The sequence below is a fragment of the Loa loa genome (genome assembly GCF_000183805.2).
Source record: "Loa loa unplaced genomic scaffold supercont3.568, whole genome shotgun sequence".
Lineage (NCBI taxonomy): Eukaryota > Metazoa > Nematoda > Chromadorea > Rhabditida > Onchocercidae > Loa > Loa loa.
The window spans coordinates 13,134-29,280 of record NW_018108748.1 but is presented as its reverse complement, the minus strand read 5'-3'; the positions used below and the strand labels follow the sequence as shown (position 1 = coordinate 29,280).

Below are 16,147 nucleotides of genomic sequence, written 5' to 3'. Positions count from 1 at the left end.
GACCATGAGATATGAAAACGGAGATGGTGGATAGGAGCGAAGATGATAGCATTTAAATTATGCAAATTTAAATATATATTATTGATTAAAAATATGCAAATTTATAATCATCAGTTGTAGTTTGGAGTAAATCCTTTTTAAATTGATTTTTCCTAAAAATTTCTCAGAACATTTTTCAATTCAGCTTTTGAGCGGTTGGTTTAGCTTGCTCATTACTGTGATATTTCAGATGGGGGTGCGGTGTATGGAAGATTCGAGGGTATTAACCACTTCATCCAGGTTGATCGTTCTCTAGCATATCTCTTCTGGACTGGTTGTTTGGCATACTTCACCTAAGTTGTATGATAGTTGCCATACTCTTTATCTGCCCATAATTTTGATGATGATTAACAGTTGCGCGAAATTTTTCTTAAATTTCTGATGAATTTAAAGTTCAAATTTTTTGCATGAATTCCCGTTTAAGCATAAAATCGTTTTGCACTTTTTTACGAAGAAAAAAACGGGGTAGTCCAGGAGTTATCTGTACTAGAGTTGCGTGATTTTGTTCAAAAAACGTACCATTCATGCGATACCGTTTTTTTTTTTTATTGCTAATAATGTAAACTGCATGAATAAAGGCACGTAGATAGTACGTACATCCCACACGTATATTTTTCACTTCATTTGTCTTTTCTTTCTCCATCATGAAGCAAACTTAAATTTCAGTCATGAGAATCAGAGTGAAGACGTTGGATCGAAAAGATGAAGAACTGGACATTGCTGACGATGTAAGTTACTATTCATTCCTGCAGTATATGTCTGGATTTTCATTTTTGGAATTTTATTTTGGTCGTGAAAATCTTTATTGGATTTAAGGCAAGTCTTGGTGTTTTGCGGAAAGTAATAGAAGAGAAGATGGGTGTTTTGGAATCGAGGCAACGATTGATTTTTCAAGGACATCCACTTTTGAATAATGACCGGCTTCTGAAGGACTATGGTATTGCAGACGGCTTAACTCTTCACATGGTGGAGCGTCCAGCCGATGCGTAACTTTTCTCTTATTTCCCTCCTACCCTAATTTAGGCATTATCTTTGTTAAGCATGAAAGAGTGACATTGCAAATGTATTATACTTCCTGTTGCTGCGTATATTTGGTAGGTGAAGTTACCGAAGCACTTCTTTTTGCAGTGGTCCTCCACCTGGATTGAATTCCCAACACTCTGATCTCGGACATGATGGCAGTGATGATCATATTGAAAACACGCGAGTTAACGTGATAAATGGTGAAATGATCATCATACGCAATGCCGTATTTCAGGATGCGGGTAACACTACGGTGAGTTTTTGGGGGATTTTGATAATTTCCAAAATAGAAATAATTTTGACCTGGGCGAGTCATATGGTCGACCTTCATCAGTATGACTGTACCCGATTTTATGATCACTATGGTTATACCTAGTTGCATAATTAATATGATTATATTCAATTGTTGTGTGCGTGTGATTATATTCAACTGTTATGTACTTGTAGGAGTTAGTAAGGGAGGCACTTTCAAATGTGTTAGGAGCTGTCTCTGATCGCACTTCGGTTGATGTGGAAACGCAGGAAAACACGCCGCGAACTGGTGACTTGACAGTGCGAGTACATATTCGAGGTGCTACTTTACGTTATGTTAATACAGGAGCACTCAGTCGAATTAATTTTATCTCCGATGGATTAAACCGGAGCGAGCGTACTTTACAACTTCTTGAGGTAATAATTTATACTACAAAAAAATTGTTACACAGCTGGTCTATTCAGGCGATAGATGTAATAGGATTCTTTATACACTTTTGTGAGATTTTGTCGGAGTTAGTCATATACGATCCATATTTGAGTGCTACCACGGATAGAAACACATTCTGAATCGATAATGGAGGTCTTCCTAGTGATTTTATCGAAATCCTTAAACCTTCGCTATATTTCTCAAATGTAGGAAAATAAGTGTGTTTTAACAGAATTTTTAAACAAAAAAAACAAACATTCTAGAAGGAGCCATTTTCATCAATGATGGTTGATGGTTATGAGCGAGTTATGCCTCCTTTAAGAAGTGATTTCGAGCGCACTAAATTTGGTGAAACAGTTTTGGAATTAGAGGAAGTGCTCCATATTCATCGTGCAGGTAATTATTGTTTGAAAATTAGGCCGAATTTCTTGTGATTGGGGGAAAAATGGATATAAATATATTATTACCTGATGGATGATGAATAAGCCAGCTTCGCAATGAATTATTGCCGTTGTATTGTTAGAATTGATAGGCACAGAATTGTTCGGCTTGACTGTTTTACTATCAGCTATCCGATAATTTGCTGCGTAATTAACTCCTTTAAGCAGTTTGAAGTTTTAGATTTTGTCTGAAACTGTTGCTAAAAATAGTTATTTCTTATCCATACTTGAATATTTTGCAGATTTGTCAAGTAACGCTGATGGTACAGGACGGAAAAATGACGGAGGTAATTTTTTTCGCTGTTATGAAGGAACTTGTTAAAAACAGTAAAAATTTCAAAAGAAAATGAATCAGTTACTGATAATTCAGCTAATTGCTGTTTTGAATGGTATATTTGGCACTTACCATTTTACACTTGTTCTAAAGAATCCCTGCTTGACTTCACTCAGTTTCCATATGCTTTCCTATCGGTTTTCGCGCGGCACTGAATGAACAGGCATTTCGCATGATCGTGGATTATGATTATGCGATTTATATATTTCATTATTCTACTTGGTTGTCTTTTTTCACTGTTCACTGTTCTCTTGACTGCAGGTTTTTTAGATGAATCTCAGACAACAAGTTCGGATTCGGACAATAATCCACAACACCACGTTTTGGTTTTAAGGTTTGTTTTGATTAACTTGAGGTCCAAGTGTATCAGAACTTTTGACTAACATTTGCTTTTGATTTAGATTACCAGAAAAAAGAAACTATACTAGCCTCTTTGTAATATCCATATCTTATTTTAAATCATACGAACGTGCGCAACATGCGTGGTACTGCGCTACTTCTGTGGTTGCTATTAGTTGCTTTGGTCTTAGCTGTTTTTCTCTTTTTTTATCTTAGAATACCTGTTGGATGTTTTTATGTAATTTTCATTAAAGAATTTGTAGAAACGCTACAGCAGAGAATTATACGGAATTACTTCGAAAAATATTGAGCGTACAAAATCTGGCAAACTGCCATCTAAAGCGTTATCAGGATATGATTCATAAGCGGGGCAGTATGCCAAATAATGTATGTTTTACACTCACTTTTTGATCCTGGACTATAATTTAAACTTACTGCGCGCTTCAGTGTGTGGAACTTTTTCTTATCCCTTTTTCTTAGCACATGTAATTGCAACCAGTCCTGAAAAAAGAATTCTTCCCATCCATTTTCATGAGAATTTCTAAGTACTTTTATGTTCGAAAACATGTAAGCAGTGTTCTGTTTTACGTATATTTTTTAGCGCGCCAGATGTATCGCATTATGTTTTGAAGAAAATTTCCGGCGTGTCCTGCACCGTCTTTCGCATGCATACCATTCAATCTCCGATATTTTCGTCGATTTCTCGGATCCCGACTCACCTCTAGAACCAAGCTCTCCGGAACATCGTGAAGAGCCAACTACTGAGGTAAAAAAATGCATTATGATTACTCAGGCATTTAAGCAACTCTTGATGTCAGTGGAATGTAACCAAAAAATGCAAGAATTATTCTTTTTTCAAGCCATTTGTTATTTGTATAAACAAAAGTATTAATTTGCAGGTTATTCTTACTCTAGTATTTGCGGCACAAAATGAACGGGATTCTCGAGATAGTTCAGCCTCTGAAGGAGGTCAACAGCCTGCTGATGGTAACATCGGTCATATTCATCACATGGGTAATAAACTCTCAACTTGCTTTAATTTTTGTAAGCGCTGTAAGTACTTGGTTAAAGGAGAAAGGAGCTGCGGTGATGAAATGAAATCCTATTTAATTTGAATAAAAGGTGAAGCTCAAATATTGGATTTGCTATTAACTGGTAAACTGACATAAGTAACATTTTACTTTTTATGTTACATAGTTCAAAATACAGGTCATTCACGAGCTTTCCGTTTATCTCAATCCATGAGAGGTGGTCCATTACGAACATACCCCATTTTAAATCCAACAGTTCGAGCGCCAACAGTTATCACAGTTCCAGATATTAGTGCTGCAGGAAGTCGTATGCCATTTGTATCTTCCTCAGGTGAGCTGATATTTTTTTTGTCCTTTGCTATGTAGTGGACAGAAAATAATGAGTTGCCATCTCAGGTTCACTTCATGTGCAAAGCGCTCGACTACATGTGGCACCTGGTGGTGCACACCCTGGGGTGCGTATGGAAACGCCTGCAACATTCAGTTTAAATGCTACTCAAACAGATGGAGAGAATCCTAGTGGCCAATCTGCTTCCGCTGATTCTGCGGGAAATCAAGCACAGTTTGGTAAGTTTTACAGCCTTAGAAAAAGTCGGACTACTTATTTTCTCTGTCTTTCTTTTGTTTTTACTCCTTAACTTCCTACTGACTGCGTAGGAATATAGTTTTTCCGTATATTTCTGTGTTGAAGATGTTTTTCTTTTTCTATTCAGTATATTTCAAGATTGCATGCGCACTTGTACATTTGATCACTGTTTTTCATCAGTTTTTATTTTTTCTTAACACTAATTTCGTTTTTTCCTCAAATGTAGGTGGAGCAATGAATAATGCTGTTCGTGGCGGTATCCAGAGTTTTATTCGGAGTATACTGCCGGGTGCTTTCGGGAATATTGCGTCCGTGCAATCTGCTCAAACCGGTAAACAACATACATCATTATTAGTTGTCATATTTTTTCTTTCTTCGTTTAATTGCGTCCTGTTATCTGAAATCATTTCAAACTTTGAAAAGGAAGTGCTTTTTTCCTTTCCAATTTTTAACCACGGATTTATTGTTTTTAAAAAATCAGCAGTGTAATTTGAATTAATGGTGTCGGTTAGAGCTAATTAGTGATGTTTTTCTATGATGTTACTGAGTATTCAAGTGCTTTTTTGTAATCGTTTTTTTTTTTAATTTGCTTTTTGTAATCGCTACAAGCAGCACAGTTTGCAAAGAAACTTTTACAAAAAGTGCATTTTCATTATAAATTAGAATATTTGCAAAATGCTGAAATGTGTTGTTACAGCAGCATCCAGTACACAACCTGGTGCAAATGCTGGTCATCGACGACATCCTGTGATCAGTTTTCATAGTCGTCAGCACTCTGGACAGCCGAATCAAATGCAGGCACCGGCACGTCCATTCTTAGCTCCTTCAGCTCCTACATTTCATGGTCCAGGAATTGTTGGTCAGGTGATCGTGCGTACAAATGGACCTGCAAATGCTGAGGTAACTATGACATTTCTTAACAGCGTTACTTTACTTGAAAAAATTGAAACTGGTGGTATCTATCATCTTGTTAAGCATGTTTTATTTTATTGCGTTATGGTTTAGGCAGCTCGTCGTGCCCTTGATGCTGCAATGCAAGCTGCGACGGCTGCGGTGGGTGAAAATGGTGTACATGTACAGGTCAACGGGATGCCGCGAATTATACCGTCTATGGGAAGAAGCAGGTAGCTTTCAAAAGTGTAGGATATTTATTTTGGTTTCGAAAGAATTTTTTGGAGGTATCCCGAAAATTTTGGTCTCGTTTTCGTTATGTATTGTGTGCAGTTGTATGGTCTGACAGCTGCTAACTTCGTTGGTTTAAATTTCATGAAGGCAATAGATTTTACTCGGAGTTTGTACCTATCTAATATTCTTATCCATTTTGCAAATAATGTGGATTTGTATATTTGTCCGAAGTAAACTTTGATATGCTTTTATTTTAAGAAGTAATATTATGTGGGCACGACGAACTTACACCAATCGAGGAGACAGAGAAGGAGCTGTAGATGTATGTTTATTTTATAACCTTTTCTCTTTTACAAAACAAATTTTTAAATTTGAATCAAATTCTGCGTGATAAACGGCAGGACCGTTAGACTACCCATCTGGTGATCCTTTCTAGGCTGTAATCCGATGTGTAGAGCTCTTATAATTCCGTGCTGAATTTTGCTGACCACGGTTATTTGAAAAAAAGCTTGTATTTCGCTCATAATTAGCTTGAGATGAATTTGTTGGTTTTAAAATGTAATCTAATGAGAAATAATCAAATGGTTACGGAAAAAAAATGATAAGAAGTGAAACTTGGATGAGTTAAACTTAAATGAGTAAGGAAAACTTAAAAATTACTCGATGAGTGTCTTTTTTTTTTAGTATCCAAATGATATGTTTATTGGGCCTCATTACCCAAGTGACTCAACAATTTATACGAATGACCCACATTTGAACTGTCAAAGCAATTTATGTAATCCTCGGGCAAATATTCACAATTCGGCAGCTTATGAAACACTTATAGGTGATCTGTATCAGGTAATATTCATGACCGATTAAGCGATTCTACATTCTGATAAACTGTTAGACCAGTCGATGCTTTTACCTCGTCCATTCAAAAATCAGTTTTGATTAACTATTTAGGTTTTTTCAAAAATGGTAATTGTCACTGATTAAGTTTCGCTGACATGATATTATCATTGTCTCCAAAATGGTTCATCATTAGGGAAATAGAGAATCTCTGGATCTTTGTAGGCATGAAATGAAACATTACGGTCTTAATAAAAAATGAATAAATTATTTTTCATATTTCAGGCAACATTAAGATATAAAGAAAGTCTCGATCCTCAGTCATCGGAAGTTGCTGATGTAGAAGCTTTAATACATCGTTGGGTTAGTTTTTACAATGTACTGTACTACTGTAGGTTTTGGGATATTTAGGATTCCGAAACTACTGGACCGTTAGTGCTTTCACTTGATGGACAGTGTCATAATTTGAGGTATCATATTTAGTACTCTATGGGATTTGTCAAGGAGGTAAGTTTTTTTTTTTTTCTTGACCCGAAGTGATAGGTAGAGCAATGCTCAGGTTAGTCACATGACACGACCTTTATTTAGGAATTACCAAAGATACTTAAGAAAGTAGCTGTAGTTCAACTGCAGTTTTCCGAAAGTGTTTGAAAACTGGAGAAACTTCCGTCATACGTCAGTCTTTTTTTCTGCATGTGCAAAGGCTGCCATTTACAAATTCAGTATTGATTTTCATCCGGCATCTTTTGTTATAGGATCGAGTCAGAGGCTTACACGATTCGGATGCCCATGTTGCCGTGAATCAACGAGGAGAAGCACTCTTTGAGCGCCCAGAACATTTTAAAAACGTTCTGACAGCGATGTTGAGACGAGCGATTGCAAATCTAGCTGATGCGGATGCTGATATTGCTTCTCGTTTAAGTGCTTCGCAGGGCGAATATGATATTTCCAGTATGTTATCGAAAATTATTTTTAATTGCATAACTATACTTTTTTATGTTGATAATCTCAGGTTACAAAATGATGCTAACTTGACTACTTTGCAATAAATCCTACATTCTATAATGAAAGCTTGCTGATTTTTACATTTTATAGATTACGGCATGGTACCGGTAATTAGTACACCATTACACGGATTCGAAATGCCGGCTCCACCAATAGGCTCAATTGAATTAGATGCTGTGGACATCGTAAGCGTTTTATGCTTTGTCAGTATAAAGTAGGGTTTTCTCCATTGTAGTTTGAGCGAAACGATTTAAGCAAACAAACAATAGATATTGACCTTTTATTTAAGACCTGTACAACCTTCATTTTTTTTTCTTGATGAAACCACTTCACTACAACTTCACTCGTTGTTGGTTAAAAAAGGGAAAAACTTCTCAGTGTACTGAAAATATTGAACCTTATTGAAATGTGTAGTTAAGTTTAGCGTCTCAAATTGTTCTGCTCACCTTAATAGAGAATCGATTTTTGAATAACACAGTATTTGAGAAATTATAGCGAATCTTGCAGGAAGCTTTTGACCCTTCGCAGGAAGTGCAAATGAGAGATGAGAACATGGAAGAGGATCTAAACGTTGACCGCACTGATACCACCCAAGAAAGTGCTTCTTCGGAAACTCAAGCATCCAGTGTCGCTGGTGATGGTGATTCTTAAAAATATTGAATAAAAGAAGTAATATGTTGAGTAATGTGGTGCCCGTTTTAATAGTTTTATGAATTGTAATTTAAAAATAATCTCATTGCCAGAATCACCAGTATTGTCTGCTTATTAAGTGAATTGCGCCCTCTGGTGGTCGCACATCTAAAACGTACCTTAGACTTCGTAGTTCTTCGGAAACTTGTCCATGATGCTAATAGGCTTTATTGAATCGATGAAGCTCTTCTTATCCATTCTCGCTGATGCATTGCATTGAAATGGTTAACGTAGATGTCCTGAAAGAAACCAATTTCTTCAGCATTAGGGTTTGGGCAATCCTTGGTAACATTTTTATCCATCTCTCATCTTATGCACTAGTCGCCTTTATTTGCAGATACTGCAGCAGAAAATGATTTGAATATCATTGAAATGATAAGAACTTTGTCGGATTTGATGCAATCTGGGCGTTCAACAACACTTGCGCAAGTGATGCGTGAGATCGGGCAACCAGTTACACGCCTTGATACAGGTTCAATCTTTTTTGTAGTGTTTTATCGTCATTCTTTGCATATGTCCACAAATTGACGCTTCTGGCTCCTCTTTACTGGTTAAATTTAAATTTTACAGGCTTTGTAAATTTGGTTATGGTACTGGCGTACGAAATATTGCAAATTCCTGAAGTTGTCCAAATACTGAATGGAAATTTTTCTTCTCTAAGCAAAAATCGGCAACAAATGCGCCGTTTTTTGATTCAAAATGTATTCAATGATAACTGCCGGCCATCCGATGAAGGTTTGATTTGTTATCAGTTGTTTCATTGTTGTTGAAAATGATACAATATATGTTGTTGGTGGGATGCGACCGCTCAGCGAGTATAGCTATTTCATATTCTTTTGTGTTAAATTTGTCTACATCTTAATTAAATATGAGTTAGGTTCCAGTAGCTAAGTGGATAATGATTTATTCTACTCAGTACGTGACCTAGATACTTTGGGATATTATGTTCCTAGTCTTACCCCGAATTTTAAGACAGCAGAGTCGAGTTCCACTAGTTCATTTTCTATCTTTGAGAGATGCTGGATTTTGTAGATCTTAAAAATGCTGCTGAACGTGTAGCACTAGCGGAAGAGAAGTTGGATCGTTTTCTTGCATATAGCGATGTTCATCGTTACGCGGATGTTGATGGCGTTGGTCGAATAGATCTAGTTGCTAGTTTATTGCGCTTGGAAAAGCGGATTGTGGAAGAATTCTTGCGTCATTTGATGCGTACCGATGATGGTAATTGTTGGCTTACTATTTTGTATCTAATGACTTCTTTCCACCTTAGCGAATTACCCTTGTTGAAATTGTGAAGCATTGTTTCGTTTACAAGTTAATAATTTATCATTAGATCTAACGCCGGAAGAATATTCGAAAACCATTGTCGATATGTTCACAGCATATGTTTATCGAGCTGTTCTTTTGACAAACTTGTCAATGAAGGGCCAACCATACGACTATGAGAGCCTTCTGCTTCGTTTCATGGTTATTTCTTTAAATTTTAAATTATTTCTACTTCAGTGTTATTATCATTCAAAACTATCAGATCGTGCAAATTCCGTTTTCATTATTGCTTCATTTCGTTCGTAGTTTCAAAATAATTTAGGAAAGACCTACAAGAATCTCCGAGCACCACCTATCAGTTTCAATGGCACAAGTGAGTATGTCTCACATAAGGCTTTTGTTGCGTCGCGAAACTCCTTTCACCGTTCATGACATGATGGAAGATATTGTTCTTGCAAATGAAGGTACTTCTTCACCATTTTTTTTTTAGTGCATTGTACACTGGGAGTTTTCGGATCATGGCTGAAACTCACTACGTGATAAATACGGTTGCACATTAATGTCATGAAACAAATACGTGGGTATTAACTAACACAACTTTTCATTCCATCAGTCCGCTAGTTAGACATTCGAAATTTGGATTGATTTATTGGTGGAGCAAGTGATCTAACTTGAAGCTTTTGAAAGTATACCCATCGTATTTCGACATTCCCAATTACTAATACTTCAAATTCTTGGTAGGATGTTTAACTCAATTCCTTTAAGGGTTAGATTTGTATAATAAGAATAATATTTGAAGAATTGAAATTAATATGCAAAAACTCAGATGATCAACCCGTTGAATCGAGCAGTTCTGTTGCAAACAGTGAAACCGGATGTGTGTCGTCGGATTCCGCTTCTAAATGTGATGAGGCTAGTTTAGCAAATTTTTAAATAATAGGAATTTAAGCATCTTCTGCCTAAATAATTTTTTAGGCTGTATAACATCATCATTTTAGTCGGTTAAAGAAGAAAAAGATGGTAAAGGTAAAAAACTGAATGACATAGAGATGCAAGACGCGCAGGATAGTGTGGCAGGTGGTACTTGGATGTCTATTTTACCAAAGGTTTATCTTTTTTATTTTTGAATAATAATGAGTCTGGAATCATGGATTGAAGACTTTTCAAGCTTAAAGCATCTACTTACGATCTGTTATTGAAGTACTTGGACTAAGAACGATATCCTTTTTCATAGTGGACATAGTCATGGAGCTAAGGAAATTTAAGCTCCAAGTTGTTGAAAAGGCTTGATTTGCAGCAGGATTGTACGGTAATCTCTAGAATAAAGAAAATTTTTTTTTTTTTTTATGAACAAACTTTGCTCTTTGTTCATAAATTACTGTTGGAAACTCTTTATTATCCGATACGTCAGATGAAATTTATTTGTACGATTAATTTCTGTTGAATGCAGACTTGTAGTAGAAGTGTTGGATTGCGCATTTTTTTTTATTAAAAGGAAAATGAATGTCGATATTTTTAGGATTGGATACCAGTAATTCAGGATGATAAAAATCGTTCGGTACCTAGAAATGTAAAATCATTTAGCGATGCTTATTTAGGTGGCTGTTCAACAAAGAGAAAGGTGCATTATATTACAAGCAGTAGTTATGTTTTTGTTTATCAGGATCATCCAGTTTTTTTCTCTTAATATATACAGGACCCTTTGGCTTATTCTCGATATTACTGAGACTACTACGCACAAAGCAGCAGCTGATTCAGCTTTATGGTCTCATACAAGGATTTTTACTTAGAATCTAATATTTCCCAACTGCATGCATGACCTTGTCAGAAACTAACCAAAATTGTTAGCTCGTTTCTGAAAAACTAGCCAGAGTATTAGCCATGTAAACATTACATCCGTTTTAGTCAAGGAAAGTCATTGTATTTTTTTTAAAGGGAATGAAGGTGACTGCAGAAGGCTGTTCCGATGGTGTGGTGTCTCCTGCCGTCAAAAGATCTTTGGAAGAAGCTGTGTCCAGTTCTGGTTTTACATCTGGAAATGTACGTCGGTTTTTTTTCAAATTAGTTAAATTTTCTAATAGAAGTCAAATCACGGCTTTAGATATCAAACAGAACTTCATTCAAAATCATACTGAGATGCCGGATTTCGGATTCAGAATTTATGTAAAACGGTTGGCGTACATGAGTGAATAGAAGTGCTACCGATATACTCTGAACATTTTAGATTCCCACGCCGGCTGAAGAAACAAATGTGCTGCAGAATGAGTTTGATGATTTGGTACGACAGCGAGTGGCGAAAGATGAGAAATTCGATCCTGAGAAATATCCCGAATTGAATAAATTCCTGAAAAAAGAGATTCCTAGTCAGTGGAAATGATATTTGGCGTGGAGGTAGAGGGGGGGAGGCACTTATCACTTTTCTATTTCCATGTAGTTTTACCCAGTTCGTTCACCTGCAACAAATTCTTCCTATCTATATATTTTCTTTTGTCCACCTTAATTTAAATATTATCTAGGAAATGGAGGAAATATGATCGATGGATGTAGGCAATAAAAGAAGTGATATATTTAGGAAACAGATATGGGGTTCAGAAAATTGTGAGAAATAGGGAAAATGCATTCATCATCATCGAGTCTTTTTTGCCTCAGTTATACTTTTTCATGCCTCAGATATACTTTCTCATTCTTTGTACTGAGCTCAAATTGCCATAATTGGTGATATTGCTATTTCTTCAAAAATATATCGATTATATTCAATGCATATGCTTTCGTGAGAGGAATGCCTCAGTTATACTTTCTTACTCATCATTTATGCGCATAGCCAGCACTTCTTTTGCTTGATGATCATGATAATGATTGTTTGATGAAAAAAGTTTCCACTTCACTATGTGCACATGAGAATCTGAAAACAAAAATAAATAAAGCAATCGTTACAATACAAAAATTATCTAAAATACCTCTACAATTAGCTGCTACTTGCCAGTGCACAATCATCTCTTCACATTTACACCTTTACAATCATCACATTTTATCATTAAGTTCTCCTCGAATATTTATTATCCAATGCTGAAATAAGCAGTCCGAATTAGGAGCGTTATCTCAATGTTCATCACTCGTATCACATTTTTTGAATCACGGTAATCCATCTGAGTAGTTACGAAATTATGGACTCATGAAAAAAATTATGGACTAAATGACTCATGTGTATTATATAATACTTTCGTGCAACCTTGCAATATAGTTTCAAAAATGGGTAGTGAATTTGCACTTGTAATATGGGTTTTGAATGATTTAAATTCATATGTAAATGGGCACGTTAAATCCCTGTTTTGAATTGTTAAGATATGATCATTACAGTAGAATCTAACACTTTACCCAATTACTCGCATTATGGATATCAAGCATGGACAACGAATTCGTTTACGTGGTGGGTCAAATGTGGCTGATAAATTACTCAAAGCATTGGAAAACACTGTTGTTAAGGTTTGTTTTAATATATGAGGGGGAAAAAAAAAGTGCACTCGGATAATCGGATGATGTCCGGCGGATAAAGTTCTAAGAATGATTTGACTGCAGGAAGAATTCGTTTTCGGTGATATATCTGTGGCTGTTACTCGTGATCATATCCTTTCATCACAGTGCCACCATCCGGAAACAATGAATAACTACTGGGGACAATGTCAGGTTGTATTATTTTGATTGCCATTTATAGACGAACGTCGAAAAAGAAAAAATGACGTTTTCTTAGTTTAGGTTTGCGAATACACTCATATGTTAAAACTACCGCATTTACCGGATATGATATTTCCGAATAATTCGGTGGTTATTACATATCCGGATGAGCCAGAAATACGAATCAGTTTCAATGCCTTAGATGCCTTAAAATCCGTTGACGTCACTTCATATCCTGACGTGGAGGTGAAGTAATTTGTGATATATTGATTTTCTTTTTGAATTTACACATCCATTAGATTTCACCTTACTTTACTGCTTTTCCTCTTGGTCCTGTGTATCCAAAATGGTGTCGCGTACGATTCTCTTGAATTTGGACTAAGCTATTAACTGTCAAATCATTCTGTTTTATCCACCTGATGATGTTATGAATGGAGAGATTAAAATTAACATTCTGAGCATATACATCACAGGTATTGAAAATACAATTAATGTAAAATACAATTTCCAATTTACGATGTGTAACTAACTTACCATTAAAAGGTTGGACCGAGCAAGAAATGGCAGCGATCGAGAAGTGATGTGAATCGTTTACGAGGAAGCAGCCAACCGTTCGATTGGACCTACACAAGTAATTACAAAGGAACTGTGGAAGGATACACGGTATTTTCCCATTTATTCTTATAATCGATCACTTTTCTACTTTTCATCTCGAATGATCAAAAAAATTCCCAACATATTTTTTAGGTCAATTTAAGGAATCCAGTGATGTTTTAATAAGTGAAAAGTACTCACTAATTCGTTTTAGGTGGCATCAACTAAGGAAACGATTTCAATAGAAACACTGAAACGTCGTGATCCGATTAGTTTTTATTCACAACTGACACTTTATGAAGATGAATTAGCTGATCACGGATCTTCCGAGGTACGCCAACTAAAATTTTATTTTTTTCTGGAGAGTGAAAATATATCTTTGTTTAATTCTGCTCTTTAAAATAATGGAGAATATAGTTTTTAAAATAATGGAGAATATAAATTATTAGTAGTATATTCTGTTTAAGATTTTAGCCGGAATTTTCAGCATCATCTGAAGAATCAACAGAAATGCATTTCTGTTCGCCATTTATTAATTTCATGTTCTGAACAAGTCTTGTTTCCCATTTATTAATTGTTTTAAACAAATGATATTGTACCTTTCAGATGAGCATACGTTTGCGGGCCATGCCAACCTGTTTATTTCTTCTCTGTCGTTTTTATCTTCGAATCGATGGTGTTTTGGTTCGCATTTGTGACACGAGACTTTATAAGGAGCTTGATTCAGACACATTTTTGAGACAGTGGACACGTCGTGAACTGAAATTGGCCAATTCATCACCGCTGGTATTTTTTTTTCAAATGAAACAATTTCGAAAAAAGTCGAAATTTTAAAAACTAAGGAGCTTTTTTTCTGTTGACATCTTTTTTTTCTTTTTGATTACATTTTAAAAAGAAGCAAGAACTGTTTTAGAGAGGTATGTGCTGAGAGAATGAGATTAATTTATGACTAAATTATCCGTAATTCATTTTCTCTTTTGGTGTTTTCTTCGTTGAGTTTTGCTGTTCCATTTTAATTATTCAACATTTAGGTACGAAGCAATGTCTTGGATCCAGATGTTATTTATGACTACTTGCCAATTGTGGAAGAAGAAATGACAAAACTAATCCCAATACGATGTTGTACTTGACAAATGTAGTTATCTTTATCTTTTTTTTTACTTTGTTTTCTACTGTCATCTATCTAATTAGTTCAACTGTATATGTAATGAGGACGCGTGAAAGTTTTTAATATGTGTACATTAGTTATTTTTCATACCCATTTCTTACTCAAAATTGGTAATTCTTTTTGTAAGTTTTTAATATTTATATTTTCAGATGATTTGTTTTTTATTGGCTATTATTATTTTTTATGCTATTATTATTATTTTTATGCTACTATTATTTTTGGATATTTCTATGTTTTCTATATTGCTGTATTTGGAATTTGTGAATAATTTTTTACAATTAAAAGTGATATTTGAATGCGAGATGAGAGAATTTTGTCGCACATATTGACTTCATTTTGGAACTTGTTTATTGAACCCATCGGTAGGAATATGGAAACAAAAGTTAACTGGACATTGTCAGATAAAAGAGATAAGATTTGTTAGAGTTTGAAAATTTTCAAGTTGTGCGCTTTGAAAAGAGATTTATTCACGTAACGTTTCAGTTGAAATTTTCAGTTTTCAGTTTGAGAGATTTTAATGGACAGTCTTTTTTGAGCCAATTTCGAAATAAGTGTGAAGGATGATGGCAGTGATTGTTGTGTTGAATATTTGAGGAACTAAATTTTCTTCCTACTTCTTATGGTACCAATTTCAGTTCCACAATGTTAGAGATGGGAATAGCTGGTGATTGATGTTAGTATAAAACTGTAAATCTATTAAAAGGGAAAAGTGATTAGTTTTAAAATTTCTAAGAATAGTATATACAGAATTTTGCTTCTTCCTACATGGTATAATTAATCAATTATTTGCTTCATATATATAAAAAATTTGTCAAGAATTTTTGCAATTTATCTTGTTGATCCATTTGAAATGACTTTTTAAATTATCATATCCGTTTGTTATTTGGTGTAACAACAATAGAAGAATATAGTTTTAAATAAGAAAGATTAATTTGATAATTATTGAACATTGTCATATAAACAATGTATAGGATAGGTAGTTTCGTCAAGAAAAAATATATATTGAAAATGTTGAAGTAATGAAGTAATCTCAACGTTTTATAATTATCTTATAATTTTACGGAGACATAAACGTATGAGGTTAAAGAGGAATTACATGAAAATATTTTACGTGATTTCGGTTCAATTTATAATCGTAATACTTCACATAATTTGTACTTAACTTATAAACAAATACTAATATATCATTTCATTTAAAATAACCGAATAAAAGCATTTTATAAAATATTTGATTTCTTTTAGGTTCCGTTTTTAACTAATATTTAGATTTGTTGCTTTTTTAACCTTAAATTTCTTAATGTAATTGGTTGTTTTCTTTTTTT

General features: G+C 34.8%; 2 protein-coding genes across 2 annotated transcripts; both read left to right on the top strand.

Annotated features, from left to right (window-relative positions):
* Positions 1–696: 696 nt before the first annotated feature.
* LOAG_06935 (hypothetical protein) lies at positions 697–12,323 on the top strand. The gene is made up of 31 exons (XM_020447289.1): positions 697–767; positions 856–1,025; positions 1,168–1,315; positions 1,510–1,731; positions 2,008–2,140; positions 2,427–2,471; positions 2,789–2,852; positions 3,121–3,244; positions 3,459–3,623; positions 3,757–3,871; positions 4,067–4,219; positions 4,285–4,455; positions 4,701–4,805; positions 5,172–5,374; positions 5,480–5,598; positions 5,858–5,921; positions 6,284–6,439; positions 6,716–6,793; positions 7,186–7,381; positions 7,526–7,620; positions 7,943–8,075; positions 8,463–8,597; positions 8,696–8,860; positions 9,158–9,346; positions 9,459–9,592; positions 9,714–9,855; positions 10,218–10,303; positions 10,390–10,497; positions 10,911–11,012; positions 11,327–11,431; positions 11,616–12,323. The coding sequence occupies exons 1-31, from the start codon at positions 708–710 to the stop codon at positions 11,766–11,768; spliced, it is 4,038 nt and encodes a 1,345-aa protein (XP_020302467.1). The 5' UTR covers positions 697–707; the 3' UTR covers positions 11,769–12,323.
* A 419-nt stretch (positions 12,324–12,742) lies between these two features.
* Positions 12,743–14,948, top strand: LOAG_06934 (hypothetical protein). The gene is made up of 7 exons (XM_003142468.2): positions 12,743–12,874; positions 12,968–13,075; positions 13,145–13,309; positions 13,607–13,726; positions 13,872–13,988; positions 14,264–14,443; positions 14,689–14,948. The coding sequence occupies exons 1-7, from the start codon at positions 12,782–12,784 to the stop codon at positions 14,785–14,787; spliced, it is 882 nt and encodes a 293-aa protein (XP_003142516.1). The 5' UTR covers positions 12,743–12,781; the 3' UTR covers positions 14,788–14,948.
* The last annotated feature ends 1,199 nt before the right edge of the window (positions 14,949–16,147 follow it).